The sequence below is a fragment of the Populus trichocarpa genome, chromosome 5 (genome assembly GCF_000002775.5).
Source record: "Populus trichocarpa isolate Nisqually-1 chromosome 5, P.trichocarpa_v4.1, whole genome shotgun sequence".
Taxonomy (NCBI): domain Eukaryota; kingdom Viridiplantae; phylum Streptophyta; class Magnoliopsida; order Malpighiales; family Salicaceae; genus Populus; species Populus trichocarpa.
In genome coordinates, this window is record NC_037289.2 from 12,796,113 (window position 1) to 12,823,979 (window position 27,867).

Genomic DNA, 27,867 nt, shown 5'->3' on the forward strand with positions numbered 1-27,867 from the left:
ATTTAAATTTTAAACCAACAACATAAATTTAATTCAATATCCAAAACACAAACCAAATATAAATTCTAAAATATTTAAAACAAAATATCCAACAACATAAATTCTAAATCAACAATACATTCACTTTGGTTGAATGAACACATTAAGTTCTTCTGTGTCCATGGGAGCAAAATTTGGATTAAATGTCGATGGAATTGAGCCAATCTCGTCAACACCTAATAAATCATCAGCATGCTCCTTTGAAACTTCATCGTCACAATCATCTTCAATCTCATTAACATTTATGACATTTATATTTCAAACACAATTAACAAATAAATATTATGTGTTAAACAATACTTTATTTTAAATAATATTTATCACTAAATAATCAATCATTAATTACCATCATCTAAAGTATCTTGTATGGTCATAGTTGATAGAGCTTGGTGAAAACTCTCTGCTTCTTCAGTTGTCAAAATTGACGGGTCATCTTCCACTACCCAATTTTCAATGTCACAAATTGTCTCAACATTAATTGGATCATAATTTCATCCTTTCCAATAATTCCTATATATTAAAAGTGAAGGTTAACATAATATAAGTATTAATAATGCTACTAAATAAGATAAAATAATATTTAAGGAATTAGAGAAAAGAAAAATATTTTTGTTTCAATCTTAGATTGCAGTGGACGTAAACAAGGTCGTTAAGCCTTTGGTGCTCCAATCTATTTCTCTTCTTGGAGTGAATATGTTCAAACATACTCCAATTTCTCTCGTATCCCGAAGAACTACATGTTTGACTTAACACTCATATAACCAACTGTTGTAGATTTGGAGCACTAGTTCCATATGTCATTCACCATTCATCTATACAAAAATATAATAAGTAAGAGTGTAAGACTGTCAAATAATATTTTTAAATATAAAAATTATATACCTGGAGGCATAAGGGTGCGATTATTTATTGAGGACGCTCAACCAAAGTCATGTTCAGTATTCCTAAACAATTTCATCTCACTTGTAATCTTACTTTGCAATGGTAGATTTCCATGTGCATACTTCTCAAGAACATCTAGAAGTCCAGAAATGGTGCTCATATGTTTATCCAATATATTTGCATCATATTGAAATCGAGAATTCAAACAAAATGCCGCTGCATAAAGATTTCTATATAGTTGTCCATCATACCGATTATTGATAATGTCTATGAAAGGTTTCACTCTAGCCTTTCTCTTTTGAAATCTCCTCATCATTTCTTCTTAAGCATGATGAATAGCATCGTACAAATATCTCATCGAAGGTCTATCATCACCATCAACCATTCATAGAACTCGAACTAAAGGTTCACTCATTCGCACAATTATTGCACATTCTTCCCAAAACAGAGAGTCTAGCACACTCTCAACAAACTTTTTTCCTTTGCTATCTTTAGCATAAGCAGATGAGACTCATTCCCTAGATGTCACCATAGCTCTCAACTCATCTTTATGAACTAAAATGCTTTGCAATACAATGAAATTTGTAGCAAAACAAGTAGGAGCTGGACTTCCTCCGGTGAACTTCCTCATCAAATACAATGGATAACAATGATTATAAATATATTTTGTGATACCATAAGCATGCTCAACAACACAACAAACTGACTGCAATTTACCAATGTCCTGGAGTATGAGGTTGATGCAATGAACAGCACAAAGAGACCAAAATATTGAAGGAAATTCTTCCATCAATAACCTGCCAACAACAACATAATTTGAAGCATTATTAATCATCATATGCACAATGTTTTCTACCCCAACATACAAAACAACCTCTCTGAACAACTGATATAACAATCTAGTAGTCTTTGAGACATCTGATATATCCACAGTTTTCGAAAAAATTATTCCTTTAGGACAATATACTAAGAAGTTAATTAAAGTCATCCTCTTCTGATTTGTTCATCCATCCGCCATTAATGTGCAACCAGTTTTTTTCCAAATCTCTCGATAACTCTCAACATAAATCTTCACTTCATCAACCATTTTTGCCAAGTAATAACCACGAATAACATGTAAATTTGGTCCTTTATAACCAGGACCCATGGCTGTTACAACATCTATGGCATGTTGATAATACACAGAGTTAACAGCATTAAATGGCACACATGCATCAATCATCCACTTTGCTAAAGCAAGATCACACCGTTCAACTGCTTCTTTCCTTTGCCAACAATTCTGAAGAGACTTTTGAACACCAGGAGTTGTTCTCGGCATGAAATATGTCCTTAATGTTGCAGATTTCTTCTGCTTTCCATAACTTGTAGTCGATTGTTTTACAGTGCTGGTGCTTTGAATCTTTTTCTTTTTTGCAACCTTCGGTGGTAACATATATTTTTTAGTATTGACATCCTCATCATCATCATCACCATCATCGTCATCTTCTAATTGCCTAATCATCATCTCTTCATACTCCCTTTGTTGTGCATTAAACGGATTAAAATCTGCTTGCATTTCTCTAACTCTTTTTTTTTCAGCATTTCCTTTAAGATTCAAAAGCATTTGATGTCGAACATCATGAGGACATTTGCGACGTTGTTCAACTTCTCCTTTAGCTCCAGCTAAATGTTGCTTAAATCGATTAATGCCACCACCCGCAAATACGTTAGCACAATATAAACATACTAAGGCCATGTTTATTTCCTGGAAAGTGGTTTCCGGGAAACCACTTTTCAAATTTTCCTGTGTTTGTTTGCCATTAGAAAAGTTGGTCAACGAAAAACACTTTTCAGTCAAAGGAAAATTTGGCTTGGTTTCCAGGAAAGTGTTTTCCTGGAAAATTTGGGCGGAAAACACTTTCCGGAAGTTGTGAAGAATTTAGAAATGTCATATTATTTGTTGATTATATCAAATTTGGTCCTCAAACTTTTGATTGCTATATATATTTTGTTTTGAATATTTATTTTTCAATTTCATCTCTTAAAATTTAATTTTTATATTAATTTTACTCCTCATTTTTATAATTGTTATTTGCTTTTCCCTTATCATTTTCTTATTGAAATTTTTTATCTATAAAATTTGGTCCTCATTCTTTTGATTGTTACTTATTTTATTTGAAATAATTTATGAAATATTAATTATTATAATTTTAATTTCTTCATCTTTCATTTTTATTTTATTTTTTAGATTTGATTTCTATTATTTTGATTATTATTTATTTTATTTGAGATAATTTATGAAATTATATTTTTTTTCAATTTCATCCTCATTTAACTTTTTAATTTGTAAGATTTGTTCCTCATTATTTTAATAAACTTGAGAAAATAAAAACATTAATAAGTTATTTTCCAACTCATTTTCCATGACATAACCAAACACTAGAAAGTGTTTTCCAACTTATTTTTCATTACACTACCAAACATCAGAAAATAATTCACTTTCCTGAAATTCACTATCCCAGAATTCACTTTTCAAAAGAAAACTATTTTCCAGCAAACAAACGGGGCCTAATTTAGTTTTTTTACATCCAACACTAAGTTCAGGAGCTTCTCTACAATGACCCCATGCCAAATCTGTTCTTCCTCTACTACCACTTGACATGGAAATTGAAGGTTGAGATGATTGGGTCGTTGAAGGATCACTACTTAGAGTACTACCATCATGTGAAGACATTTTAAGGACCTGACATAATTTATAAGAGGGAATATAATTTCAAGCCAAATCATATACTTTTATTATATAATGAATAAATGACTTCAGTATTTGTTTTTTAGATTATTTTCTTATCTTGAGAAAATTTTGTTTCCTAATGGAACCTTGCAAGGATACTAGACAGAGGGAAAGTATTTACGGAAAAAATCAAACACTGGATGGCCTAATATGATCGTGATGAGCCTGAAGGTTAAATTAAGCCTGAAGGTTAAATTATTAGTCAACTAATATGATCTTGATTCCTGATTCCTGAAGGTTAAATTAATAGTTAACTAAAATCAACTAAAATGCCAGTAAATGATCCTGATTCCTAAAGGTTACAAAATTAACTAAGCACAACCGACTTAAGCAGAACAGTAACAAAATTAACCAATTTGCAGAAGCAAAAGCAAAAGCAGAACAAACAAACAGGGACATCAAATTCAATCACTCCAGCAGAAGCAAAAACAACTAATTTGCAGAAGCAGAAGTAAAAGTAGAACGAATGAACAGTGAAACAAAATTCACAGTAAAATAGAATAACAAGTCAAGAGGTTTCTCATCATATTTGTTCCATGTCTGAGCAATATTCACAGCAAAGTTCAGGTCTTTGACCATTTGAAGTCGCAGAAAAATAAAAGAACATAGAAAGTGAGATATATACATGTGGAGCTTGATGCAACCATATTATTCGATAGTTTCACCCACATTTAACTAGTGTTTTGCCTATGTTTTATATATAAAATGCCTTAATATTCTTTGTTTTATGTTTTGAAGGCACTTTTGGATGAAAGATGCAAAAATGAGTAAATTAGAGATAATTGGCAGATTTGACCTTCAGTCGATGTTTTGTGCAAAGCGTGAGCTCTAGAGTTTGAAATGACGTGATTCCAGTGGCATTAAAAAGATAACATCCATACCTTTCTGGACATCTAAGGTAAGAAAATAAAATAAGGAAGAGCATGGAAATCGCAGCCTTCAAAGTCAAATCTCGCAATCTGCCAATGTTGACCTTTAGCCATTAGAAATTCAATATCTGGAGCCATAGAAGTCCAATTGATGCAAACTCAATTTTGTTGGCTTCCTGACTAACATTCCTATAAACGCACAAAATTTCAGTCATATGAGGGAGATATGATTTTTCAAAGATGACAACTGAATTATGCCAGCAAACAGGTTTCGTGAAGAAACGAGTCCAAATTACGTTCTGAAGCATCTAAATCGATATCCAAGTTTTTATTTCAGCAATTTAGCTCCTCTAAGTCAAAGCTTGAAGATTTCATACAAGGCTATTTCTTCTTTTCTAGGAAAATAGTTATTGAAGTACTTAAATGTAAATAGTCTACTTAAGGGAGGACTATTTTGTAAAATAGAGACTAGGGTTTCCTATGATATAAAAAGAATGAGAGAAGAGAAGGGGAGCAGCCAGCCAAGAGGAGAAAAACACCCCCCTCCTCTAAGAAACTCGAAATCATGCATTTCTCTTTCTTTTTTATTAGTTGTTCAACAAACATGCAAGGCTTCAGATTTCAAGAACTGTGAGATTTATTTTACCTTTTCTTTTCAGTTTATATGATGAATATGTTTGTTCTTCTATGCTTATTTTTCCTATGATTATTTATTTTAATTGCTAGAGCGGACTCTAAGTTATTATTATAGACAATCTATTGCTAAGTTTGATATCAAAACCGGAGTTGTGGTATATAAACTTGTGAAGCAACTGAGTTTAATAATTGTGACGGATCTACGTTATTAATCTTAGGGAGAACATTCAATCAAATCAAACATAGACTGCGGACAGTTATGTTTTCTTGATTAATCAACTTATCTAGTTCTTAAGGCTGCCATTGAATTAAATTACTAGTGCGGACACTGTGATTGTTTGATGGTTAGGGTTAGTTATACAGCGGATCCGTTAACTAACCAATGTTAAGAAGAGATAAATATTCAGAATATAAATTGATGTTTCGTTTCCATGACCAGTTCTGTTTTGTATAGGTGGATGTGTGCTTGCAACCAAGGTTTGTTCTCTTGATAATTTTCTGATTTTATTAAATTTCGTTTGATAGTTTTCTGCTTTCTTTTGCTTTAGCCTAGATAACGTCCAACCCCCCCCAAAAATTGCATATCATTTAGCATAAAAATCTAACTCGAATCTTCCTCGTGGGATCGACCCCTTGCTTGCTCTATACTATCTTGTGTGTTCTGTTTGAAGCTAGGGTAATTAATTTGTGCGACCGCGACATCGCAATAGAGCTGCAAGCCTGCAAGTTCAAAACAAATGGGTCAACAGAGGGAAGAATCGATGCCACTGTTATAGTAAAGCTCTCCTACAAGTTCAACAGAGGGAAGAATCTTTAAAACAGAGGATATGCCACTATTATAGAAAAGAGAGAGCGAAAGAAGAAAGAAACAAGTAACAACAACTCATCTAACCTTATTCTCATATTTGAAACAATGATCAAGGATTCAAGAGTCTTCTGCTCCTCTACTCTTCTTCGCGACTGAAATGGGTTTAAAGATTTCTTGAATTAGCTTTGAAATTAATTAGGTCTTCTGCACTGCGTTCGTGACTTCGTTCCTCTGCTCTTCTCATTTTGGCCTTTTAATTGTAAAAGGCCAAAACGACGTCGTTTCGGTCATGAATATATATATATATATATAATAAACTCGGGTCTCAGCCGGGTTTACTCGGGCCGGCCGGGTCCCGGATCAACCCTCTGGGTCGACTGGGTCAATTCCCAACCTGTTTTTTTCTTAGACTCGTGTCGGCCAGGTCCCGGGTCGATCCACCAGGCCGGACCGGGTTTTAAAACTATACATTTTGCACCTCGTTTATGAAACCCTAAATTCCTTAAAATTTCACAGGGGCATTTCCGTCAAAAGATAAAAACTTAAAATTAAAAAAAAAATTAAAAAAAAAATTAAAAAAAAAGGGAGCCTACATCTAGCTGGTCATGTCAGGTTAGGGAGGAGAGAAAGAAAAACTTGCTCAAATAGATGATAGATTCGGTCAGTTGGCAATAATTGCCAGGCTGTACACATCTCTCCGTGTTCAATAGCACCTTTTCTTTTGTTTTCTTCTCTTTCAACCAATATCTCCCCCTCCATCCTTGTACTCTCCTGAAATAATCTATCTCCATCTTGTCTCTCTATTTCCACTCTGCTACTGCAACCACCCCAATGCAGTGTGCGCATCGCGCACCCTCTCTCTTCTTCACTCTACACACATTACCCCCATGTACTCCACCAGCCTGTTTCTGTTAACCCCTGGCTTCCCTCCTCCCCCTCTGCTTCTTCTTCATCCTTCTTTTAACAAATTTTAAAAAGCCTAATTAAAACCACCCCCACCTTCTCCCTTTTGTGTTTGTGTATTTCTTTCGTGAAAGTGAAAGGCGAAGGGCAGAAGAATAATGGATCCTTGCCCTTTCGTGCGCTTAACAGTAGGAAATCTGGCTTTAAAAATCCCTGTCGCTTCAAAACCTGCACGCTCTGTGGTTCACCCATCATCTTCTCCCTGTTTTTGCAAAATCAAGCTCAAAAACTTCCCTCTTCAAACGGCTGTCATTCCTTACATTCCATCTCAATTTCCTGAAGGTCAGCTCCAAACTCCAGCTGCCACTTTCCACCTAAGCAAGTCTGATCTCGACCGGCTCGTTGCCAAATCTATTTTCACCAACAAACTCCAACTCAAAATCTCTCTCTATACTGGCCGCCTCGGCACTACTTGTGGAGTTAACTCTGGGAGGTTGTTAGGGAAAGTTTCTGTACCTTTGGATCTGGCGGGAACGGAATCTAGAGGTGTTACGTTTCATAATGGATGGATTTCTATTGGAAAAGAGAGTGTAAAGAGTTCCTCTGCTGTATTTCATTTGAATGTTAAAGCTGAGCCTGATCCAAGGTTTGTTTTTCAATTTGACGGAGAACCTGAGTGCAGTCCCCAAGTGTTTCAGATCCGAGGCAATATCAGGCAACCTGTTTTTACTTGCAAATTCAGCCTTAGAACCACCGGCGGTGGTGACCGCAATCGGAGATCCATGTTAGTTTGTTTTAGGGTTTTAACCTTCTTGCTTTTTAATTTTAGTAAAATCAAGCATTAATTTTTTTTTTTAAATAGAGTAAAGCGCTGCATTTGTTAATCTCTTAATCCAACTTGTTTTTATTAAAAAGAGACTAATACAAGTTAATCATGTTTTTTTAGGTGATTAAAAACTTAATTATATATCTTTTTGGAGATTATTATCCCATCTTATTTCGTGCTATGTTGCTAATTAATTTGGAGTTACTTGTTTCTGGTTTTGCCCAGATCATTGCAAGAGGAGCCCAGCAGCTCAAGGAGCTGGCTAAGTTCATTTGGTAGCGAAATAGAGAGACCACTGAAAGAAAGAAAAGGCTGGTCAATAACAGTCCATGACTTATCCGGCTCACCAGTTGCCGCAGCTTCAATGGTTACTCCATTCGTACCTTCACCTGGTTCAGACAGAGTAAGCCGCTCGAACCCTGGTTCATGGCTCATCCTCCGCCCTGGAGCTGGTACCTGGAAACCATGGGGCCGGCTGGAGTCTTGGCGCGAGCGCGGCTCGTCTGATGGACTTGGCTACCGTTTTGAACTAATCCCTGACACAAACGGCACTATGAGCGCAGCCAGTATTGTATTAGCCGAGAGCACACTAAGTTCGCACAAAGGAGGCAAGTTTGTAATTGATTTAGGAGCCTGCTCAAACGGACGAACCACGCCGGCAAATTCGGCTTCTCCTGTGTGTAGCCCAAGGGGTAGTGGCGATCACGGTTATGGATTGTGGCCTAATTGTATGCACAGAGGGTTTGTAATGTCGGCTAGCGTGGAAGGAGAAGGGAAGTGCAGTAAACCTGGCGTGGAAGTTGGTGTGCAGCACGTCAATTGTACTGAAGATGCAGCTGCTTTCGTGGCATTAGCTGCTGCCGTTGATTTGAGTATGGATGCTTGTAAGCTCTTCTCGCAACGGTTAAGAAAAGAGCTCTGTCAAGATCAGGATATGCTTGGCTGACAGGGGTGATGATTCTGGTTTTTTTGTTTTTTTTTGGCGGGGGGAGGGGGGCGCTTTTACGTTGTCGTTTTGTGATAATTAATTTTTTTCGGGTGGATGGATCTTAATATTTTCCTGCTACCAAGTACAAACAAATAACTGACTGTGTACAGGGAGCTAGATTAGACAGGCACGCTTTGTTTTAATTTGGGTGGCTCGTTTTTATTTGTTTTTAAGAAAAAAGCGTTATGAAGGTGATGTTTTATATCTTTGATGTTTCTGTGATATTGGTTTTTTTTTTTGAAATTAATATTTTTTTATTTTATTAGATGAATTTGATGTGTTAATACTAAAAATAAATTTTTAAAAAATAAAAATATATTAATTTAATGTATTTTTAAATAAAAAATATCTTAAAAATAATTGATATACTAAACAGGGTTTTATACGGCTGATGAACTGTATTTTTAATTTTAAGTTATCTTTTTGTGAGTTTTTGTATTATTTTAAAATAATAGAGTTAAAAATAAATTTTAAAAATAAAAGAAAATATTATTTGTAAAACAGGACAATTACATGTGAAATTTCTTCTGCAGAAATAATTTTAGTAATTGTTTTTAAAATAAAGATAATGTTTGTTTATTTGTAAGAGATAATATTTTAAAAATAAATAAATATTAGTTTTAATCTAGTGATATAAATAATATTTATTTAAATATAAAAGTTATTTTAAATTTAACAAATAAATCAATTCATTGTTAATGGATATACAGCTAAGCATGCGTTAAAAATAAAAATAAAAATTCAATTTCACGCGCCATGAATATATATTTTTACAATATTATCATTGATTATTTTAAAGAAAGAGAAAAAAATAAAATATAAAAAGAGCACTTCATTGGAAATCAAATTAATTTCCAACATAAAATCTTTGGTGCTATTGACAAAGAATATTTATTTTTAAAATTCAAAATTTAAAAGATTATTTTTGAAAGTTAGAGATGAGATATGGAGGTTGGTGCGGGGGAGCAGGTACGGGAAGTGCTGGGCGTGCACGCAAGGACTCAATGAAAAAGAGCAACAAAAGAAAGAGAGAGAGAAGTGGATGGTAGCTGTAATGCGCTTTTGAGTTATATAATAAATTTGGCTTTGGTATGAATGAAGTGTGGAGCTGCTGCTTATTACTGCTATTAATTATTAGGAGCGTTTATCTGACTTATGCAGCAAATAGCTTATTTTATAATCTTAAGTTTTCCTTTATGGAAAGATCGGATCCCACTGTCGAAGACTGTTTCTGGGGACCGACGACCATTCATGGCATGGCTAGAGATGATTCTGAAGGTGAGCTCGAGTGGTCCGGAAACGATTTCATACTCCGGCCCGTGTTAGGACTCCCCTTTCTGAAATGAGGAGTCACGTTCACGTCTTCAGGGCTGACCTGAAACTGTCACAGCTAGCTTTTGTTGGAAAATGAGGTCTGAGGAACATTGTGCTTTGTAGGGTTGGCTTGTGGTGTCTTACTGTTACACATGACATGCTAACAAGAGGGGACCCAAGTTAAACACTGCTATGCTAGCATGAGAGATTAAATAGCTGGAGCTTCTGCTGCCTATCCAGTAAAAAGTACGAGGAATGGGCCTTTTTCTTCTTTTTATCTCTCAAATTTACATTTAATTTGATCAGCGTGAAGTGACTGAATCACGGGGACGCCTTGCAGCCAGATTATTATTATTATTATTATTATTATTATAATTCATTTGCTTATGACTTGCAGTGGTTGTCTGTCGACCGGTGAGCTTTTCGGGTGCGTTTGTTTTGCACCTATTTGTGTGTTTACAGTATAAAAGATATTTAGTAATTATAAAAACTGTGTTTTATAGCATAGAGCACATTAAAAAATTGAGTTTAAAATGTAGTTTTTCTGAAGCAGTTTTTATATATTTTTTTAATTGAGTTTCATAAAATACCGTTTGTTTTTGTCTTTCAAAAGCGTTTTTGAAAAAAATTGATAATTTTTTATTTTTTTCTTTACTTCAAATTAATATTTTTTTAGTATTTTTAGATCATTTTGATGCGCTAACATCAAAAATAATTTTTAAAAAATAAAAATACATTTTTTTAATGCATTTCCAAGTAAAAATCACTTTGAAAAGCAACCACACAACTTTTATACATGTTTTTCGCGGCACATAAAACCTCAACCATAATTTTTACCAAACACGTATCTAAATCCAACTAACCACACATAACCATATTTTTTTTTAACTTATTTTTTTTAAATCACAACTATAAAAACTACCTTAAAAACAAATACTCTCTTTGCTGACCCGCAAACGATACAACGTGATTTCTTAGAAGAGAGTTTGCTCTGTTTGGTATCGTGATCGAGTAAAATTTAATTTTTTTATTTAAAATTTATTTTTTTATTTTTTTTATATGTTGATATCAAAAATAATTTTTTAAAAATAAAAAAAATATATTATTTTGATACATTTCCGAGTAGAAAATATTTTGAAAAACAAATAGTCAAAAAAAACCTTCTCTTTTTTTTTTTTTTAATCATTAGAATCATGTTAGAATGTACAAGTCAGTTGCCCAAGCTGGATATAATTTTTTCATAATATAATTAAACCCAACCAAGCTCTAATGGGGCAATATAATGACCGCGTTGGGTTTTAAAGCAAATTAAATAGAAGTTTACCTAATAAAACTCAACAACCTGGCAGATACATCCTAGTAAAAACCCAAGTTGCCTTATAAAAAAATTAAAAATATTAATTTAATATTTTTTATTTATAAATACATTTAATTAAATTATTTATAAAAATAGATATCTGTTGGATGCGTTGGGCTGGATTGTTTCCTATCGTGAAAGGGGAGCGAAGTCAGAGCTATTCTTTAAGTTAAAAATGGACTTCCCAAACCTTAGATACAATGCCAAGTTTCTTTAAGTTGAAACCCACGTAGCTTGGGCTTCTTCCTTCAATTCACAAATCAATTAATCAGAAGTTTCGAGTAGTCTTCAAAAGATATTTATAAAAAAGTTTGTCCGCCATTTATGGATATTTATAAATAATAATTTAATTAATTCCATCTATATCCTTTCTTTAGACCTTTCATGTTTTCGAGGAATTTTTTTCCTAGATTCTAACACCTGTTTCTACCAACTTTAAACCATGCCATATCAAATTACCTTATACTACATTTCACCATTATTCTTTCATCATTTATTTTTTCATCTGCTTTTTTATTCTTATTTTTGTGTTTTTTATTTTTCAGCTATTTTTTGTAATTCAATTTTTTTAAAAAAATCATCCATACATACACATTTTATTCTAATTTTTCATATCTATCATCATCCTGATGAGTTAAATATTCAATTTATCTAGTATAAGTTTTCCCTTGTTAATTTTATTAAAAAAGATCCAATGATTTACACAAACACTGCTTCAATAAAGACTTGCACCTTGTTGATGAATTGCTGGAAGATTTAGTTGGACAGGAGTGCCTATAGTAACGGTTAGATTTGACATGCATCCCGATCCATGTGTGTCTATATTGTATGCTATCGAATAATGTAATAATATCAAAAATAAATTTTTGGTAAGAAATTAATGGCTTTTTTATATCATCATTTTCCCACAAATAGCACCAATGATGATATCTTAAAAAACCTCAAGGTGCTTAGGAACAAGACTTATATGGGTGGATAAATTGATTAATCACTTGGCCCTACAATCTATTCCATTCTCTATGGCTATGATGGCCAAAATAGGTGTAGCTTGATGTAGAAAGCCAAAAGTACCTGCAAAAAGTCATTTATGGTAGGTTAAAGGACTCTCAGATGGTTAAGTAAATATTTTTATAGTGAGAGAAAGAGTGCAATGATATTATATATATATATATATATATATATATATATATATTAAAAAGGGTTTTTATGCTCGGCGTGTCCTTTATATGAAAATATGAGGCCAGGGGGCCATTCCTTTGACTCGTACTGATGAGAATTTGACTCCACGAGAAATTGAGCAAAAAGCAGCGGAATTGGCTTATTTTTTACGTGTACGAATTGAAGTATTTTGAAATAAACCGAAGCACTTTTCTTAGCAGGAGGTAAAAAATGTCCAATCAATTTTTACCTCTTATTCTAGTGTGTGCTTTCGGAGGAGCATGCAAGCAAGAAGGAAGTTTGTGCTTGATGCAAATGGCTAAAATTTATTCCGCTTTATATGATTGTCAATTGAATAAAAAGTTAGTTTATGTATCAATCCTTACATCTCCTACGACTGGTGGGGTGACAACTAGTTTTGGTATGTTGGGGGATATCATTATTGTTGAACCCAACGCCTACATTGCATTTGCAGGTAAAAGAGTAATAGAACAAACATTGAATAAGACAGTACCTGAAGGTTCACAAGCGGCTGAATTTTTATTCCATAAGGGCTTATTCAATCCAATCGTACCACGTAATCTGTTAAAGGATGTAGAGTGTGAACCCTTTACCTACAATGAATATTTATAGCCCATGAACTTTATTTTTTTGCTGGAGTGGAGGGGCTGGATAGTCATTTTACCCTGATAAATTAATCTTGAATCATGAATTTAGACTTAGAGGAATTAAATTTCCCAAATATAGACTTGGATGTCGGTTTGGATGCTTGGAAAGTAAATTGAACTCGTTTCTTCACAAAACCTGTCCACTGATAGAATTTATAAGTCATCTTAGAAAAATCATATCTCTCTCTTGTGAGCTCATTTTCTACTACAATTTGGTAGGCTTATAGGTCTTCAAGTCAGGAATTCAACACAAGTAAGTTTGCATCAAATAGATCTCTCTAACTCAAGATATTCAAGTTGGAATGACCGAAGGTCAACACTGGCAAAATACGAGATCTGTCTTTGAAGGCTGCGATTTCCATGCTCTTTCTCTTTTTATTTTTCTTGCCATATATGTATAAAACGATATGGATATTAGATTTCTAATGCCACTGGAATCACTTCATTTCTACCTCTAGAGCTCAAGCTCTGCACAAAACATTGATCAAATGTCAAATCTGCCTTTAAATCATAAAACAAAAAATATCAAGGCATTTTATATATAAAAAAAATACAAAATACTAGGCAAATGTGAGTAAAACTATCAAATAATATGATTGCATCAATATTCAATTAAATCGAACATCGATTGTAAACAATTATGTTATCTAGATTTATCAAGCTATCTAGTTCTCAAGGTTGTCATTGTATTAAATTACTATTGCAAATACTATGATTATTTAATTATTAGGGTTAGTTACATTATGTATTGGTTAATTGACTAATGTTAAGGAAAGATAAATATTCAGAATATAAAATAATATATCGTTTCAATGATGAGTTTTAATTTATGTAAGTAGATATTTACTTGAGACCAAGATTTTTCTCTTGATTAGTCTCAAATTTATTTAATTTAACTTGATTATTTTATTCTATTTATCATAGCATAACCTAGACAACCTCAAACTTTGAATCATCTAGCATAAAGACTTACACTAGATCTTCCTTGTGAGATCGTCCCTTTCTTACTCTATACTATCTTATTTGTTTAAGTTGGGGTAATTAATTTGTATAACTGTGAAATCATAATAAAAGTCCACAAGTCAAAAGAAAATAAATAACAAAATTCGTAAACTTGTCCGAACTTATATCGTGAGTCCTTCTCAAATTTCGATTCACCTAAAAGTTTTCCCCAACATAGAAAAATACATCTGGAATATTTTGATAAAATTTCAGCTTGATCCAACGGTTTGATTTAAAGTTATATTCAATAACGTAAAACTAGATAATAGAACATTTTACGTTAAAATCCAAATCTAACCTTACTTGGATCATATCACGACATCTATAATAACTTTTTAGTCAAACCTAGTTTTAACCAAGTCAACCAAATAATAATTGACCCCTTCAAATTAACCGGTCATATTAATTTAAGTTCTACATGATTAAGCCAAATCAAATGGCATCAAATGGCCTCCAAGTTGATCTGCACAATTTAATAAGATAAAAAAATTTTAATTAGACAAATATTTTTTGAATCTTATTTTAAAATGTCCAAGAATTTTTTGTATGATTGTTGTGATTTTTTTATATATTAAATGAATGATACATAACAGCAAATAATATTTTTTATTTTTATAGATAATAGATATAAATAAAAGAAGATGTTATACTAGCAATTTGAAATTATTGCTCTTTTAAAAATTAAAAAAAAAATTCACCATATTAATAAACAAGACTTTGATAAATCTTTAGATCAGATCTTGATGTATGTCATTTTATAATTTTTTTTTTATCAAACCGCTTCCTAGCACAGGCCAGTAACTAGTTTAAACTAAACAATTCCAATCTCTCAAGTATGTTACAATATGTATAATCAATCATACATGCTTTCAGTGCTGAAGAGTTCCCCTCAACGACGACAAAGACAACAGCAAAACGAACAAGAGAGTTACAGAGACACTGTCAAAGAGAAACAGCGTCGATTCCATTATTTACAAAAATCCAACTTTATTTTGCCTTTGCAGCAGATGCAGTGAAAGCAGAAAACAGTCTACAAATCTCTTTTTATTCCGGGAGAAATTAAGACAACAAACACGAACTTAAACGCAAGGCTGCAAATAACTGGCAAGAAAAGCATAAGAGAGGAATCATAGAATAGAGCAAGAGGAAGAAGATCCAGCACCATTTCCTTTGGGGTTATTGGGATCGACACCAGGCCATTCACGGCAGAGACAGTGTTGCCCCTCAGGGATGCCCCTATAAACGGAAGGAACATGCCTGCCACAACCACCCCAGGTGGTCTTGCCGCACGTTGAGCATCTCTCCCTGTAACACATCTTTCGGCTCTGAGAGTACTGTTGATTGTTTCTTTTTATGTTTTCTTCTCTCTTCGCCTCTTTAATGATTGAATGGCGACGACAGAAGAGGAGGGTCACTTCTTTTTATTTTATTATGGGAGATAAGCATCGCTTGCCTAGAAAACGCGGATTGAAAGTTGTGGGTCCAACACGGCGGCAATAGCATGATGATGATGATATAGTTGCGGGCCTGATTGTTTTATGGTTTAAAGGTGTTTTTTAATTTTTTAATATAAAAAATATTATTTTAATATATTTACAAATAAAAAATACTTTTAAAATTAACTTAAATCACAACCTTAAACATTCCTATCTCAATTACTATCTAGTTCAGTCCTGTACTGTACAAAGATGGACCTCACAATTGCAATTAATGGGCTAAAAAGGGTTTTTGTATCACTCGCTTAGAATCTCAAAATTTTTATAAAAGTATTATTATAATTAATATAATGTTTAAAATGCCCTTAAACATAGTAAGGAAATTGTCTTAGCCCTCGTTTATTTTAGTTATTCTTTACCTTTAACTCAATTTTTTTTTTAAAATATGATTTACCTTAATGAACTCAACTTTTAATTTTTGGACAAAAGATAAATCTATCCTTGTATATAATAGAACATAAACAAGCCAGAATTTGCTCTTCACAGAAAAAAAAAAACCCAAATTGATTTTTTTTCTCTTCTTTCTAAAGAACATAAAATCTCACAAAAATCAGAAGCTAAGTCTTCTTTGTTTAATATGTGGAGTGCTTGTGAATAGCGATTGGTTTCAGTTCCATAGAATTCCCAAAAAAACAAAAAAGAGAAACCGAAAGGTTTGGAATTATCATCTTTAGATGTCTTCTCATTACATTGTTGAAAAGGAAGATGCCCTGGTAGATGGCCCGCAACAGCTGATTTTTTCTGAAGTGTAAAGGAATAATGTCCAAGTGTTATTATTGAATTTTTTAGAATGAAAAAAAAATTCTAGGATTCGACACCATAAAAAAAAAAACTAAAAATAATAATAATTATCAAGATCAAAAAGGATAAAAAAAAAAAGCAACATTAGAAAAAACTTGGGTCACCTGAATAAAGCTCCCACGTGGATTATCAGATAGGAAAAATCTAATTGAAAAGAAACGGAAAAAAGTAATAATCATGAAAAGAAATTTGGGGAGCATTATTCAAGTGTAAGACGGTTAAAAACCTGGGTTAAACCATGTTTTGATTAACCCGTGAAAAATCCAATCAAAACAGTGTCAAAACCCGTTGACTATTTTTCTTTTTTTTCAAAATGGTATCATTTTAACGTTTTTTATAACACAACTGTATTTGGTTGACTTGGATTAACTAGAGTCAACTCACTCAACCTATGACCTGAATTACCCCAGATTGGCTCTTGGATGGGGCATATAAATAAGGGGAAAAACCAAGGAGACCAAATCCCCATAAATAAAATATCAAATAATGAAATAAAAAAATTCAAGGATAAAAAAAATAATTGAGAGAATAAGTACCTCATTTGAAAAAAAAATGAGAGGATAAACGAAATTTTGAATTGAAAGGCGAAATTGAAAAAAAATCAAATTAACAAATGAATCCAAAATAAAAAATAAAAACCAAGAGAATGAGGACCAAATCTTTAGAAAAAAAACAAGATTATAAATCTAAGGATGAAATTGAAAACAAATTAAAATTTGATAAAAAGGTGAAGGATCATAATTAGAAATTAAAACATTGATGGTGAAACCACAAATATCATCAAATATTGAGATGAAGGGAAAAATTGAAAAGAAAAATTAAATTCACAAAAGAATAATAAAAAAAATACTAATTTCCAACGAACTTAATGATGATTAATGAATTTTTAAAAAAATTATTGAAGTTAACCTGGTCCAACCTTAAGAACATGTGACACGAATCATGAGGATGAATCACAACATAAAAGGTAAATCCAAAGAAATAACAATGCAAAATCCCCAACCAACCAAAATAATTAGGGATAAACTTGGAAAACCAAATTAAAAAAAAATGCTTTAAAATATATATATTTGAAAAGAAAGAGAACAAAATTTGACACGAAAAGAAAAAAAACAAATCATAAGGGATGAAATTGAAAAACAATCAATTAAGAAAATGATAAGAACAACTAAAATAACAATCAAAAGAGTGAAGATCATTTTTTATACAAAAATAAAATGTCAATGGATGAAATTCAAAGATAAATTAATTCAATCAAGGATTCAAGAATTAAAGAATGAAGACAAAATCTAATACAAAAATCAAAAGTAAAGGGATGAAATTAATTTTTTTTTAACTCAATACATGATTCATGACCAAATATATTGCAATTAAAAGAATAAGGACTAAATCTTATATAAAAATCAAGCGTCAATGAATGAAATTGAAAAAACAAATTAGCTAAATAAATAATTCAAGACAAAATATATTGCAATAAAAAAAATGAGGATCTAATTTAACTTAACAAACAAATAGCCATACTTTCTTATTTTTTTTCAATGACCACCATGATTTTCTAGGGGGAGAGAGAGGAGAGAGGGAGGGAGGGAAAAACTCGCGGTCAGCGCTCCTCTGCGTCACGACTACAAACACGCACCTCATCACCGTGATGGGGGTGGTGAGTCGCGTCGAATTTTACCCTGAAAGGCAGCATTTGATGCAAATTAGGTGCTGCACGCGCCACCCAAAGAGCGTGGGAGGCGCCCACTTGCTAGCCCGTCCAAAGCATGCTTCAACCACCTCAAATTTAAATAATAATTTATACATATTAAAAATACTCAAATACCCCTAACCCCTATTGAAAATTACAACAAAACCATATCAAAAAAATGAAAACACCCTTGCTAGCAGTCTATTTTTTTTCGAAGTCAAAGGGTTATATCGTAATTTTACTGTTTAAAAAAATAAAAAAGACTGACAAGACCTTCTGCCCATGCTATTTTTTCTCCCACATTGTTTTTGCAAAAGACAAAAGAGCCCTTTACCCAAAGCCTAATTTTTCTTGTTTTCAAGGGCAAATCAATTGTTACACTATAGCAAAAGAAACATGTTCGGACCATTTTGTCCCTGATAAAGTTTGCATTGACTAATGTATCTTTTGGAAAAGATAATTGTATTGCAAGCATAACCATTTTTGCCGTAAGAGTAAAAGAGTAAACACACTGTTATAATAAATAGGAACATGTGTCTAAAAGCACAACAAATCACTGATGTCTTTTAGTATTTTTTGTAATGAATGTGGATAATTGTCAGCATATGGCAAAGGTAAAAACTAACTAGCTTTTATAAGATTTTTTTTTTCATACATGATTCAATTAAATAAAAATTTAAACATAGTTTACAAAGCTAGGTACCATTTGACCATTAGTAAGGAGAGGGACTTGGGGCGAAGGATGATGACGGTCGGGAGGGAGATTAGGATCATAGTGAAACATAGATTCAGGTCCTCCAAAACCACCACGGTGCTGTATATCGTGTCTGTTGCTATTCTTTCCATCAAAATTGAACTTGTTCAAATCATCAATGTCATCTTCTTCATCATCCTTTTAAGATACTTAAATATTTTATTATTGTATTGAGGGTAGACTTGATTTCCTTATCTATGCTTATTATACTCGTAACAAGTTCTACAAATAGGGAAAGCACACTCATTGCAGGCCATAAAAAGCTCTTCATACACCATAAGCTCCACATCATCTCCATAAATGGATGCAACAAAAAATTAACAATAAAATGTGGAATTGAGATAAGAAAAAAGAGAGAGTAGGGAAAGGTAAATAATTGCTTAATTCAAGAGGAAAAGAAGAAGGCACATTTTTTTTATTACTAATAATGAAATATATGGTTTTTTTCATCAGGAAATGAACATGCAGGGAATTAAAGAATTATCCACTTTTTTACAGAGGCTTTAAGTCACCCTACAAAATAGAGATTCTACCAATAAATGCTTCAAATACTATAACCAATACCCAAATTTATAGAGACTGACTACTAATAACAAAAAGCAACCCATTTCTTTACAAAGTAAACTTTAACAAAAATAAAATAAAATCAAATAGATCATAATTAAAAAAAATAGTTTAAAAACTATCTTAATGGCTAAAATAACTTAAATAAACCAATTGAAAAGGTAAAGCAATGATTGAAAACAACAACTTATATGTTTGGTGTCTAGAGGTGATCGGCTTCTCGTTTTGGTGAAGAGATGTGTGGCGGTTGGTTATGCAACAACAAAGAGAACGAGAGGTTATGGGTCTGCTACAGTATTTATATTTCAAATGAAAATGTAAACTTGGTACTAAAATCATCATGATATTATCAATTTTAGTACGAGTTTATGTTTTCAGTTCGATTTTATCAGTTTTTACGTTCTTAAGATTATTTTGCATTATTTCAACAACCTTACTTCCATGTTAGACGCCAACATGTTAAAGTACAACTCAAACAAAGGGTGATTGGTTTCATAAGATTTATGCTGGCTTCTAGTTGTAAATGCTCTTGCCTAGTCTTCTAATCCAATCTTTCAAAAACAAAGTCAACAGATACTAGAAAATTAGGGTGCATTCATACATGCAAGAATTTGTGAATTCATAAAAGCATGCTCCATGTATGCATCAAGAGATGATGGTTGATTGGTGATATTAGTGATGGTCGGCGGAAGAGAAAGAAAGAAGAGGGGCGACTATGGTCGAAGAGGAAAATGTAAACGAGAAAAAGAAGAAAATTTATTACTTTTATAATTTCAACATTCAATGCATATGTAGTTATTAATTGGAAAATAATGGTAATTATATAAATAATTTAAACTATTTTATTGACTTCTTTCATGAGAATTATGTAAAACAATACAACATTTGAAAATATTTGGCCCTAGATGTAAACTATAATTTCCAAAATAATAGAGATAAGGTAAAAAATGACTAATCTATAGAAAGATGAGGTATTTTTCTCATTATATATTTACAACTCCTCTTATATATTTTATCAAAAACTACAAATACATCAATTTTTGCTAGCCTACATCTTCACATAGATTAAGCTCGTCAAATTCTCTTGCAATCAAAAGTAGATAAGCCAACGCCACGCATGCTCCTAGTCAAGATGCTTCTCACCATCTTAGAAGTTACGTAGACTAAAGAACAACTCCTTCCAAAACCTCATTGGCTAGATGTTTTATTGTAATTAGAAGATCATTAATGGCCAATAATGATGTCTCGTTGACCATTATTTGATCATTATACAAACTATTTTTGATAGCATTACCATAGTCTCTCTAGAACTTATAATAATGCATTTTATTCATGAGAAAAATAGATAAATAAAAGAGTTATATTATTACAAAACCATGTATTGTAAATGAATATGGTCAATAAAAAGTCTTAACTTAACCCTTTAAAACTTTCATATGGATGATCATAGAAGGTAAATCTAGCATGGTTGGCACCTTTGAGAAATATTGTGGTGAACTCTGCTTTTATAGCTGCCAATCAAAAACTATTTTAGGATTAAGAATACTGAAAGTGCCATAGGTTGTGTAGATGCCTAAATCTGCCAAGTCTCTTCTCTGTACAATACCATCACCACTCAAAAATTTGAACATACAATACAATTATTCACATGGCTAAGTTAAATCAATGTATCATCGGAGAGAGAAAGGGTGATTTTTATATAGAGAAAGAAAAGAAGTAGAAGGAGAAAGAGGAGTTAAAAAAGGGGAAACGGTGAAAAAATGTCAAGAGATATTTTGTGCTTTTCATCAAAATTTGAATATGGTGTTGACCCGGTATGTAAAGTGTAATTTAAAAAAAAATAAAGGAAAAGTATAAGCATGCTCAAATGTGAGGAGGGTCAAAGTAATTTTCCTTTTAAAATATTTAGTCATGTCAAATATAAAGGTTATCTACATTCCTTTTGTTGGGTTTCCCAAAACACATACACGCAGAAGAAACGATAAATTTAGATTTCTTTAGGAGTCTAAAGATTTTGTTAGACAGATCTAGAGTTGTTTAGGGTTTATACGAAAATTATCTAAAGATCAAATATTTTTTTTCATCTTTGAATATTTCCTTTAAGGTTAGGTTGTCACAAACCACATGTCATCTAAGTGTTCGACCTTTAACGGTAATCCACATGAACTATCAATGAGAAATCTCCTAAACATATTTAGGAGAGAGGGATTGTTATACCTTAGAATGCTAGCTCTTTTCTTTTGTGTTTTAGGTGTTTAAGTACTGTACTTTTCTCACCCTTCTCCTTTTCTTTCATAGGAAATAAGAGACATATCTTCATATTTTATAAGAAACCTAACAAACCCTATAAATGAAAAAAATATCAATTTACCCCTTAAATAATATCATATATATTATTTTAGTATAATATTAGAAATTTATTCAATAAAGTCCTTATTTGATTTTTTTTAGGTCTAGAATTGTAATCCCCTATATTAATTACATTCTAATCCTCAATTTCTAAAATTTATTGATAATCAAGTCATATTTCATTAATTGTACCATTTTAATTTATGACCAATGGTTCTTATGTGTATGATCCATTAGGTTCCCTAATAAGTTGGCCTAAACATAAAACATAATCCTAAATAAAATAGATTGAATAAATTCAATAATTTGATTTATTATCAATTCAATAATTAATTGATTTATATTTGAAGATCAAGTACAATATCTAGCAACCTGTCATGATCTCCAAAATATTAGAAAAGTTATAAGTGGCTTGACTTAACCTTTTAGTGACTAGTTTCTTAGTGTAATTATTATCCCTTCATTATGAATGATCTAATTTAAATGTTATAGCATAAAGTATATCTTCTTTGTTAAATCATTTTAGTTCTCAATATAATAATCATTGATTATTTGAATAAGATTTTGAAACTTTTTTCAAAACTCATTCTACCTTAGCCAATGATTTTACAATCAATACAATTAAGAACATATAGAATATTTTTTCTAATTCACCTAAGATGATGAATCCTCTATTGATCACTTAAATACCTCCATATATTTTACGATATTCTCAATATCTACTCATTTGTTACCCTTGATTAGGACAACATGTGGTGACGATCAAAGTATAACACTTTCTATATAAGATTACTTAGTGATCTCAAGTCTAAGGATCACTTACACAATTATTACAAGAGCCTTTCCATAAATATAGGTAATCTCTCCATATGAGATTCTCTTGTGGGTCAGTTCAGTATACATGTCATATGACAAGCACCTGCATATTAGTTTCAGGTATCGCTCGTACCTTAGTTTATGAGAGCAACTGCTTGCTTTCATAAAAGAAGGAACACAATATGCAGAAGTCTTAACAACTCTAATTAATGTTCAAATCTTAATAGAAAATTGACCAAGAACATTTAGAAATAATATTTTGATACAATAGGAATCTCATAATTATAAAAATTTTATAATTTTCTTTGTAAAATATTTTTTTTGTTCTATGAACTTTATCTTTACTTTATTCATAATTCCAGGAACACTAGAATCATTAATTTTTTGTAATCGTATTCTGAGGCAGAGCGGGAAAATACTTTTTCAATTTTTCAAAAGTGGTGTCCATTTTCAACTGAGAATTGGGGGAGAGATTCAAAGAAAGCAGAAAGAGCAAAGAATTGCACAAATATATACACAGATATCAGTTATCATGGGAAACTGAAAGAACCGACTTAAGAGTCACGGAGTACCGTTATCCGCCATTTGACCGGGGTGAGAGACTAGCAAAACAAAAGTCACACAAAAACAATGTGAGAAAAAGAATCAATCTTTATATACAGGATCACCCAATTCAATAGAGTCATTTTCAACTGAAAAATTGTCAAAATAAACTTTCAAACGATGGCCATTTACCTTGAAAACATTACCATTCTTTGGATTTTCGATATCACAGGCCCCATATGGATACACATGTTTCACAATAAAAGGACCGTTCCATCTTGATCTTAGTTTTCCAGGAAATAAATGGAGTCGAGAATTATAAAGCAAGACTTTTTGACCAACATTGAATGTTTTTCTCAGTATTTTCTTGTTATGAAACTCTTTGATTCTTGCTTTATGAATTCTTGAATTGTCATATGCATCATTTCTTATTTCCTCAAGCTCATTTATTTGCAATTTTCGCAGCTGACTAGCATCATCAATGTTTGAATTGAAAGCTTTAATAACCCAATAAGCTTTATGTTCAATTTCCACAGGCAAGTGACAAGGTTTTCCATATACTAGTCTATAAGGTGACATACCTAATGATGTTTTATATGCAGTTTGATAAGCCCAAAGTGCATCATTAAGTCTTAAAGACCAGTCTTTCCGATTAGGGTTCACCGTTTTCTCTAAGATCTGTTTGATCTCCCTATTAGCAAGTTCTACCTGTCCACTCGTCTGAGGGTGATAAGGGGTGGAAACTTTGTGTGTGATTCCATATTTCTTCATTAAAGAATCAAATGGCTTGTTGCAGAAATGTGTTCCACCATCACTTATCATGGCTCGAGGGATTCCAAATCGACTTAAAATGTTTTCTTTCAAAAACTTTATCACTGTTTTGTGATCATTGGTTCGACTTGGAATTGCCTCTATCCATTTTGAAACATAATCTACTGCGACCAATATATACAAGAAACCAAATGATGGAGGAAATGGACCCATAAAATCTATACCCCAACAGTCAAAGATCTCAATGACAAGAATAGGATTTAAAGGCATCATGTGACGTTTTGAAATAGATCCCAACTTTTGACAATTTTCACAAGTCTTGCAGAATGCATGTGAGTCTTTGAACATGGTGGGCCAGTAAAATCCACTTTGTAAGATTTTTGCAGTTGTCTTTCTTGATGAGAAATGACCCCCACATGCCTCAGAATGACAAAATTTAATGACACTACTTACCTCATTGTCAGGAATGCATCTTCGAAATATTTGATCAGGACAATATTTGAATAAATAAGGGTCATCCCAATAAAAGTTCTTCACTTCGTTCAAGAACTTTCTTTTGTCTTGGGTACTCCAATGAACTGACAATTGTTCTGAAACAAGAAAATTAACAATATTAGCAAACCAAGGCATTGTAGAGACAGAAAATAAAGATTCATCAGGAAAGTAGTCATCGATTGGTGTGATGTCAGATCTCGAATCGGTTGTCAATCTTGACAAATGATCTGCGACAACATTTTCGGTGCCTTTCTTGTCTTTGATTGTGATATCAAATTCTTGAAGTAACAAAATCCACCGCACCAATCTAGCCTTAGAATCTTTCTTAGAGAGAAGATATTTCAATGCTGCATGATCACTAAAAACAACAACAGGTGAGCCAACAAGATAAGATCTGAACTTGTCACATGCAAATACTACTGCAAGTAATTCTTTTTCAGTGGTAGTGTAATTCATTTGAGCACTATTTAAAGTTTTACTTGCATAGTAAATCACATAAGGTTTCTTATCTTTTCTTTGTCCCAAGACAGCACCCACGGCATAATCACTAGCGTCACACATTATTTCAAAAGGTAGTGACCAATCAGGAGGTTGAATGACAGGAGCAGAAGTAAGCAAGCTTTTAAGTTTAACAAAGGCTTTTTCACATTGTTCAGTCCATTCAAAAACTTTTTCCTTTGTTAGAAGGTTACACAATGGTTTAGATATTACACTAAAATCTTTGATGAACCTTCTGTAAAAACCAGCATGTCCTAAGAATGATCTAACATCTTTAACAGATTTTGGTGTTGGTAAGTTGGCAATTAACTCTATTTTAGATTTGTCAACCTCAATTCCTTTCGATGAAACAATGTGACCAAGTACAATGCTGTTTGTTACCATAAAGTGACATTTTTCCCAATTCAGTACAAGATTCTTCTCTTCACACTTGTTCAAAACCTTTTCCAAGTTAGTTAAACAATCATCAAATGAATCACCAAAAACAGAAAAATCATCCATAAAAATCTCAAGAAAACGTTCAACCATATCACTGAATATGCTAAGCATGCATCTTTGAAACGTGGCTGGTGCATTACATAACCCAAAAGGCATTCTTCGATATGCAAAAGTACCAAATGGACATGTGAAAGTAGTCTTCTCTTGATCTTCCAATGCAATTTCAATTTGATTGTAACCTGAATAGCCATCTAGAAAACAATAAAATTCATGACCTGCAACTCTTTCTAGGATTTGATCCATGAAAGGTAAAGGGAAATGATCTTTTCTAGTCATTGAATTAAGTTTCCTATAGTCAATGCACATGCGCCAACCAGTAATAGTCCTAGTTGGAATTAACTCATTTTTCTCATTTGTTATCACAGTGACTCCAGACTTTTTGGGTACAACTTGGGTAGGACTTACCCATTTGCTGTCAGAAATAGGATAAATGATTCCATTATCTAGAAGCTTAATGACTTCATTTTCACTACTTTCATATTAGGATTAAGTCTTCGTTGCATTTCTCTAGATGGTTTAGCATTTTCCTCTAAATAAATCCTGTGTGTGCAAATCAAAGGACTAATTCCTTTTATGTCAGCTATGGTCCATCCTAATGCATTTTTGTGCATTTTCAGAGTCTGTAATAACTTACCTTCTTGATGTGCATTAAGTTTGGAAGAGATTATTACCGGAAAAGTTTCATTTTCTCCCAAAAATGAGTATTTGAGATTGAATGGTAATGGCTTCAAATCAGGTTTTGGTGGTTGAACACTTGAAGGTATGGACTCAATTGATTGTGGTGGCAATTCTTCAATTTGTGGTCTCCAATTACATGCCTTTGCTTCTTCTTGAAAATAAACCATTTGCAACTCGTCAGGTTCATCAATCTCAGTTTCACTAGAAGTGGTTTGAAATTGATCATGAACTAATTTTTCAATAAAGTCCACTTCCTGTAAATCATTATCATCTCCAGGTTGCTTGCAAATGTTGAAAATATTCATCTCCAATGTCATGTTTCCAAATGATAGCTTCATCAGTCCATTCCTACAATTAATCAATGCATTAGAAGTTGCAAGAAATGGACGTCCTAAAATAACAGGAATTGAATTACATGCTTCAGCAGGTTGTGTATCCAAGACAATAAAATCTACAGGGTAAATGAATTTATCAACTTGTACTAACACATCCTCAATTATCCCTCTAGGCACTTTTACAGATCTATCAGCAAGTAAAAGAGTTACAGAAGTTTGTTTTAACTCACCTAGATTGAGACTTTGAAAAACCGAATATGGAAGTAAATTCACACTAGCTCCAAGATCAAGTAAAGCTCTTTCAATTTTATGTTCTCCAATAAAGCAAGAAATTGTAGGACAACTAGGGTCTTTATATTTCAAAGCATTATTATTCTGAAGAATAGCACTTACTTGTTCGGCTAAAAATGCTTTCTTTTTCACATTCAGTTTTCTCTTCACAGTGCATAGATCTTTCAAAAATTTAGCATAGGAAGGTACCTGTTTAATAGCATCCAACAAAGGTATATTGATCCTTACCTGTTTGAAAGTTTCAAGGATTTCAGAATTGTGATTGACTTTCCTTTGTTTGCTCATGGCATGAGGAAATGGAAGTGCTGGCGGAGAATCAGTCTTTTCTTTACAATGTTTAGATTCAACCCCTTCCTTACCCTCCGAGATTGACTCATCATGTTTCTCACAAGGTTCAAGAGTGGGTTTTTCAATAACCTTACCACTGCGAAGAGTGATGACTGATTTGACTTGATCCATGTGTTGGTTTCCGGAACTACTTGCATTTGCATTGTATTGCCCCTTTGGATTTTGCTGTGGTTGAGATGGAAATTTACCTTTCTCTTGAAAACTGAGAGCAGATGTGAATTTTACAAGAGCATCTTTAAAATTTGTCATGCTTTGAGCAAGTTGAGTGTTGATTGTCTCTTGCTTTTCAATGAATGCATGCAATGTTTCCTCAAGATTTCTTCTAGGAGGTGGAACATAAGGAGGTGCATATCCATGAGAATTTTGGAAATTATGGTGTGCTTGAAATGGTGGTTGTGAAGTTTGTGCATTGTTGTTATCACTCTTCCAACTGAAATTTGGGTGATTTCTCCAACCAGGGTTGTATGTTTGCGAGTATGGGTTATGATTGGGCCTTTGAAAACTGTTTAAAGCATGGGCTTGTTTATGGAGGCATTCCTTGAAAGAAGGCAAAGTTGGACAATCATTGGTTGCATGTTCATTTGTTTCACAGATTTGACACACAATGTCTTGAATAGATTTTAATTGACCACTCTTTTTCAATTCTAGTGCCTCGACTTTTCTAGCTAAAGATGTAAACTTGGCTTGGAGGTCATGATCTTCCCTAAGGTTATATATACC

General features: G+C 32.7%; 2 protein-coding genes across 2 annotated transcripts; one reads left to right on the forward strand and one right to left on the reverse strand.

Moving 5' to 3' along the window:
* Nucleotides 1-1,432: 1,432 nt before the first annotated feature.
* On the reverse strand, nucleotides 1,433-2,656 carry LOC112327607 (uncharacterized). The gene is made up of 4 exons (XM_052452960.1): nucleotides 2,392-2,656; nucleotides 1,951-2,082; nucleotides 1,788-1,839; nucleotides 1,433-1,718 (listed from the first exon to the last, which is right to left on the reverse strand). Exons 1-4 carry the CDS (start codon nucleotides 2,654-2,656, stop codon nucleotides 1,433-1,435), a joined length of 735 nt encoding a protein of 244 aa, XP_052308920.1.
* Nucleotides 2,657-6,650: 3,994 nt separating this feature from the next.
* On the forward strand, nucleotides 6,651-8,925 carry LOC7489783 (uncharacterized). The gene is made up of 2 exons (XM_002306481.4): nucleotides 6,651-7,691; nucleotides 7,959-8,925. The coding sequence occupies exons 1-2, from the start codon at nucleotides 7,066-7,068 to the stop codon at nucleotides 8,677-8,679; spliced, it is 1,347 nt and encodes a 448-aa protein (XP_002306517.4). The 5' UTR covers nucleotides 6,651-7,065; the 3' UTR covers nucleotides 8,680-8,925.
* Nucleotides 8,926-27,867: the final 18,942 nt, after the last annotated feature.

Excerpts from the sequence above, each read along its gene's own strand:
- LOC112327607 (XM_052452960.1), bottom strand. The coding sequence starts at position 2,656 with ATGGCCTTAGTATGTTTATATTGTGCTAACGTATTTGCGGGTGGTGGC. Across the intron at positions 1,840-1,950 it reads AGAGATTTGGAAAAAAACTG|ATGTCTCAAAGACTACTAGA; the intron begins GTTGCACATTAA and ends TGGATATATCAG. Across the intron at positions 1,719-1,787 it reads TTGTTCAGAGAGGTTGTTTT|GTTATTGATGGAAGAATTTC; the intron begins GTATGTTGGGGT and ends TGTTGTTGGCAG.
- LOC7489783 (XM_002306481.4), top strand. The coding sequence starts at position 7,066 with ATGGATCCTTGCCCTTTCGTGCGCTTAACAGTAGGAAATCTGGCTTTA. Across the intron at positions 7,692-7,958 it reads GACCGCAATCGGAGATCCAT|ATCATTGCAAGAGGAGCCCA; the intron begins GTTAGTTTGTTT and ends GGTTTTGCCCAG.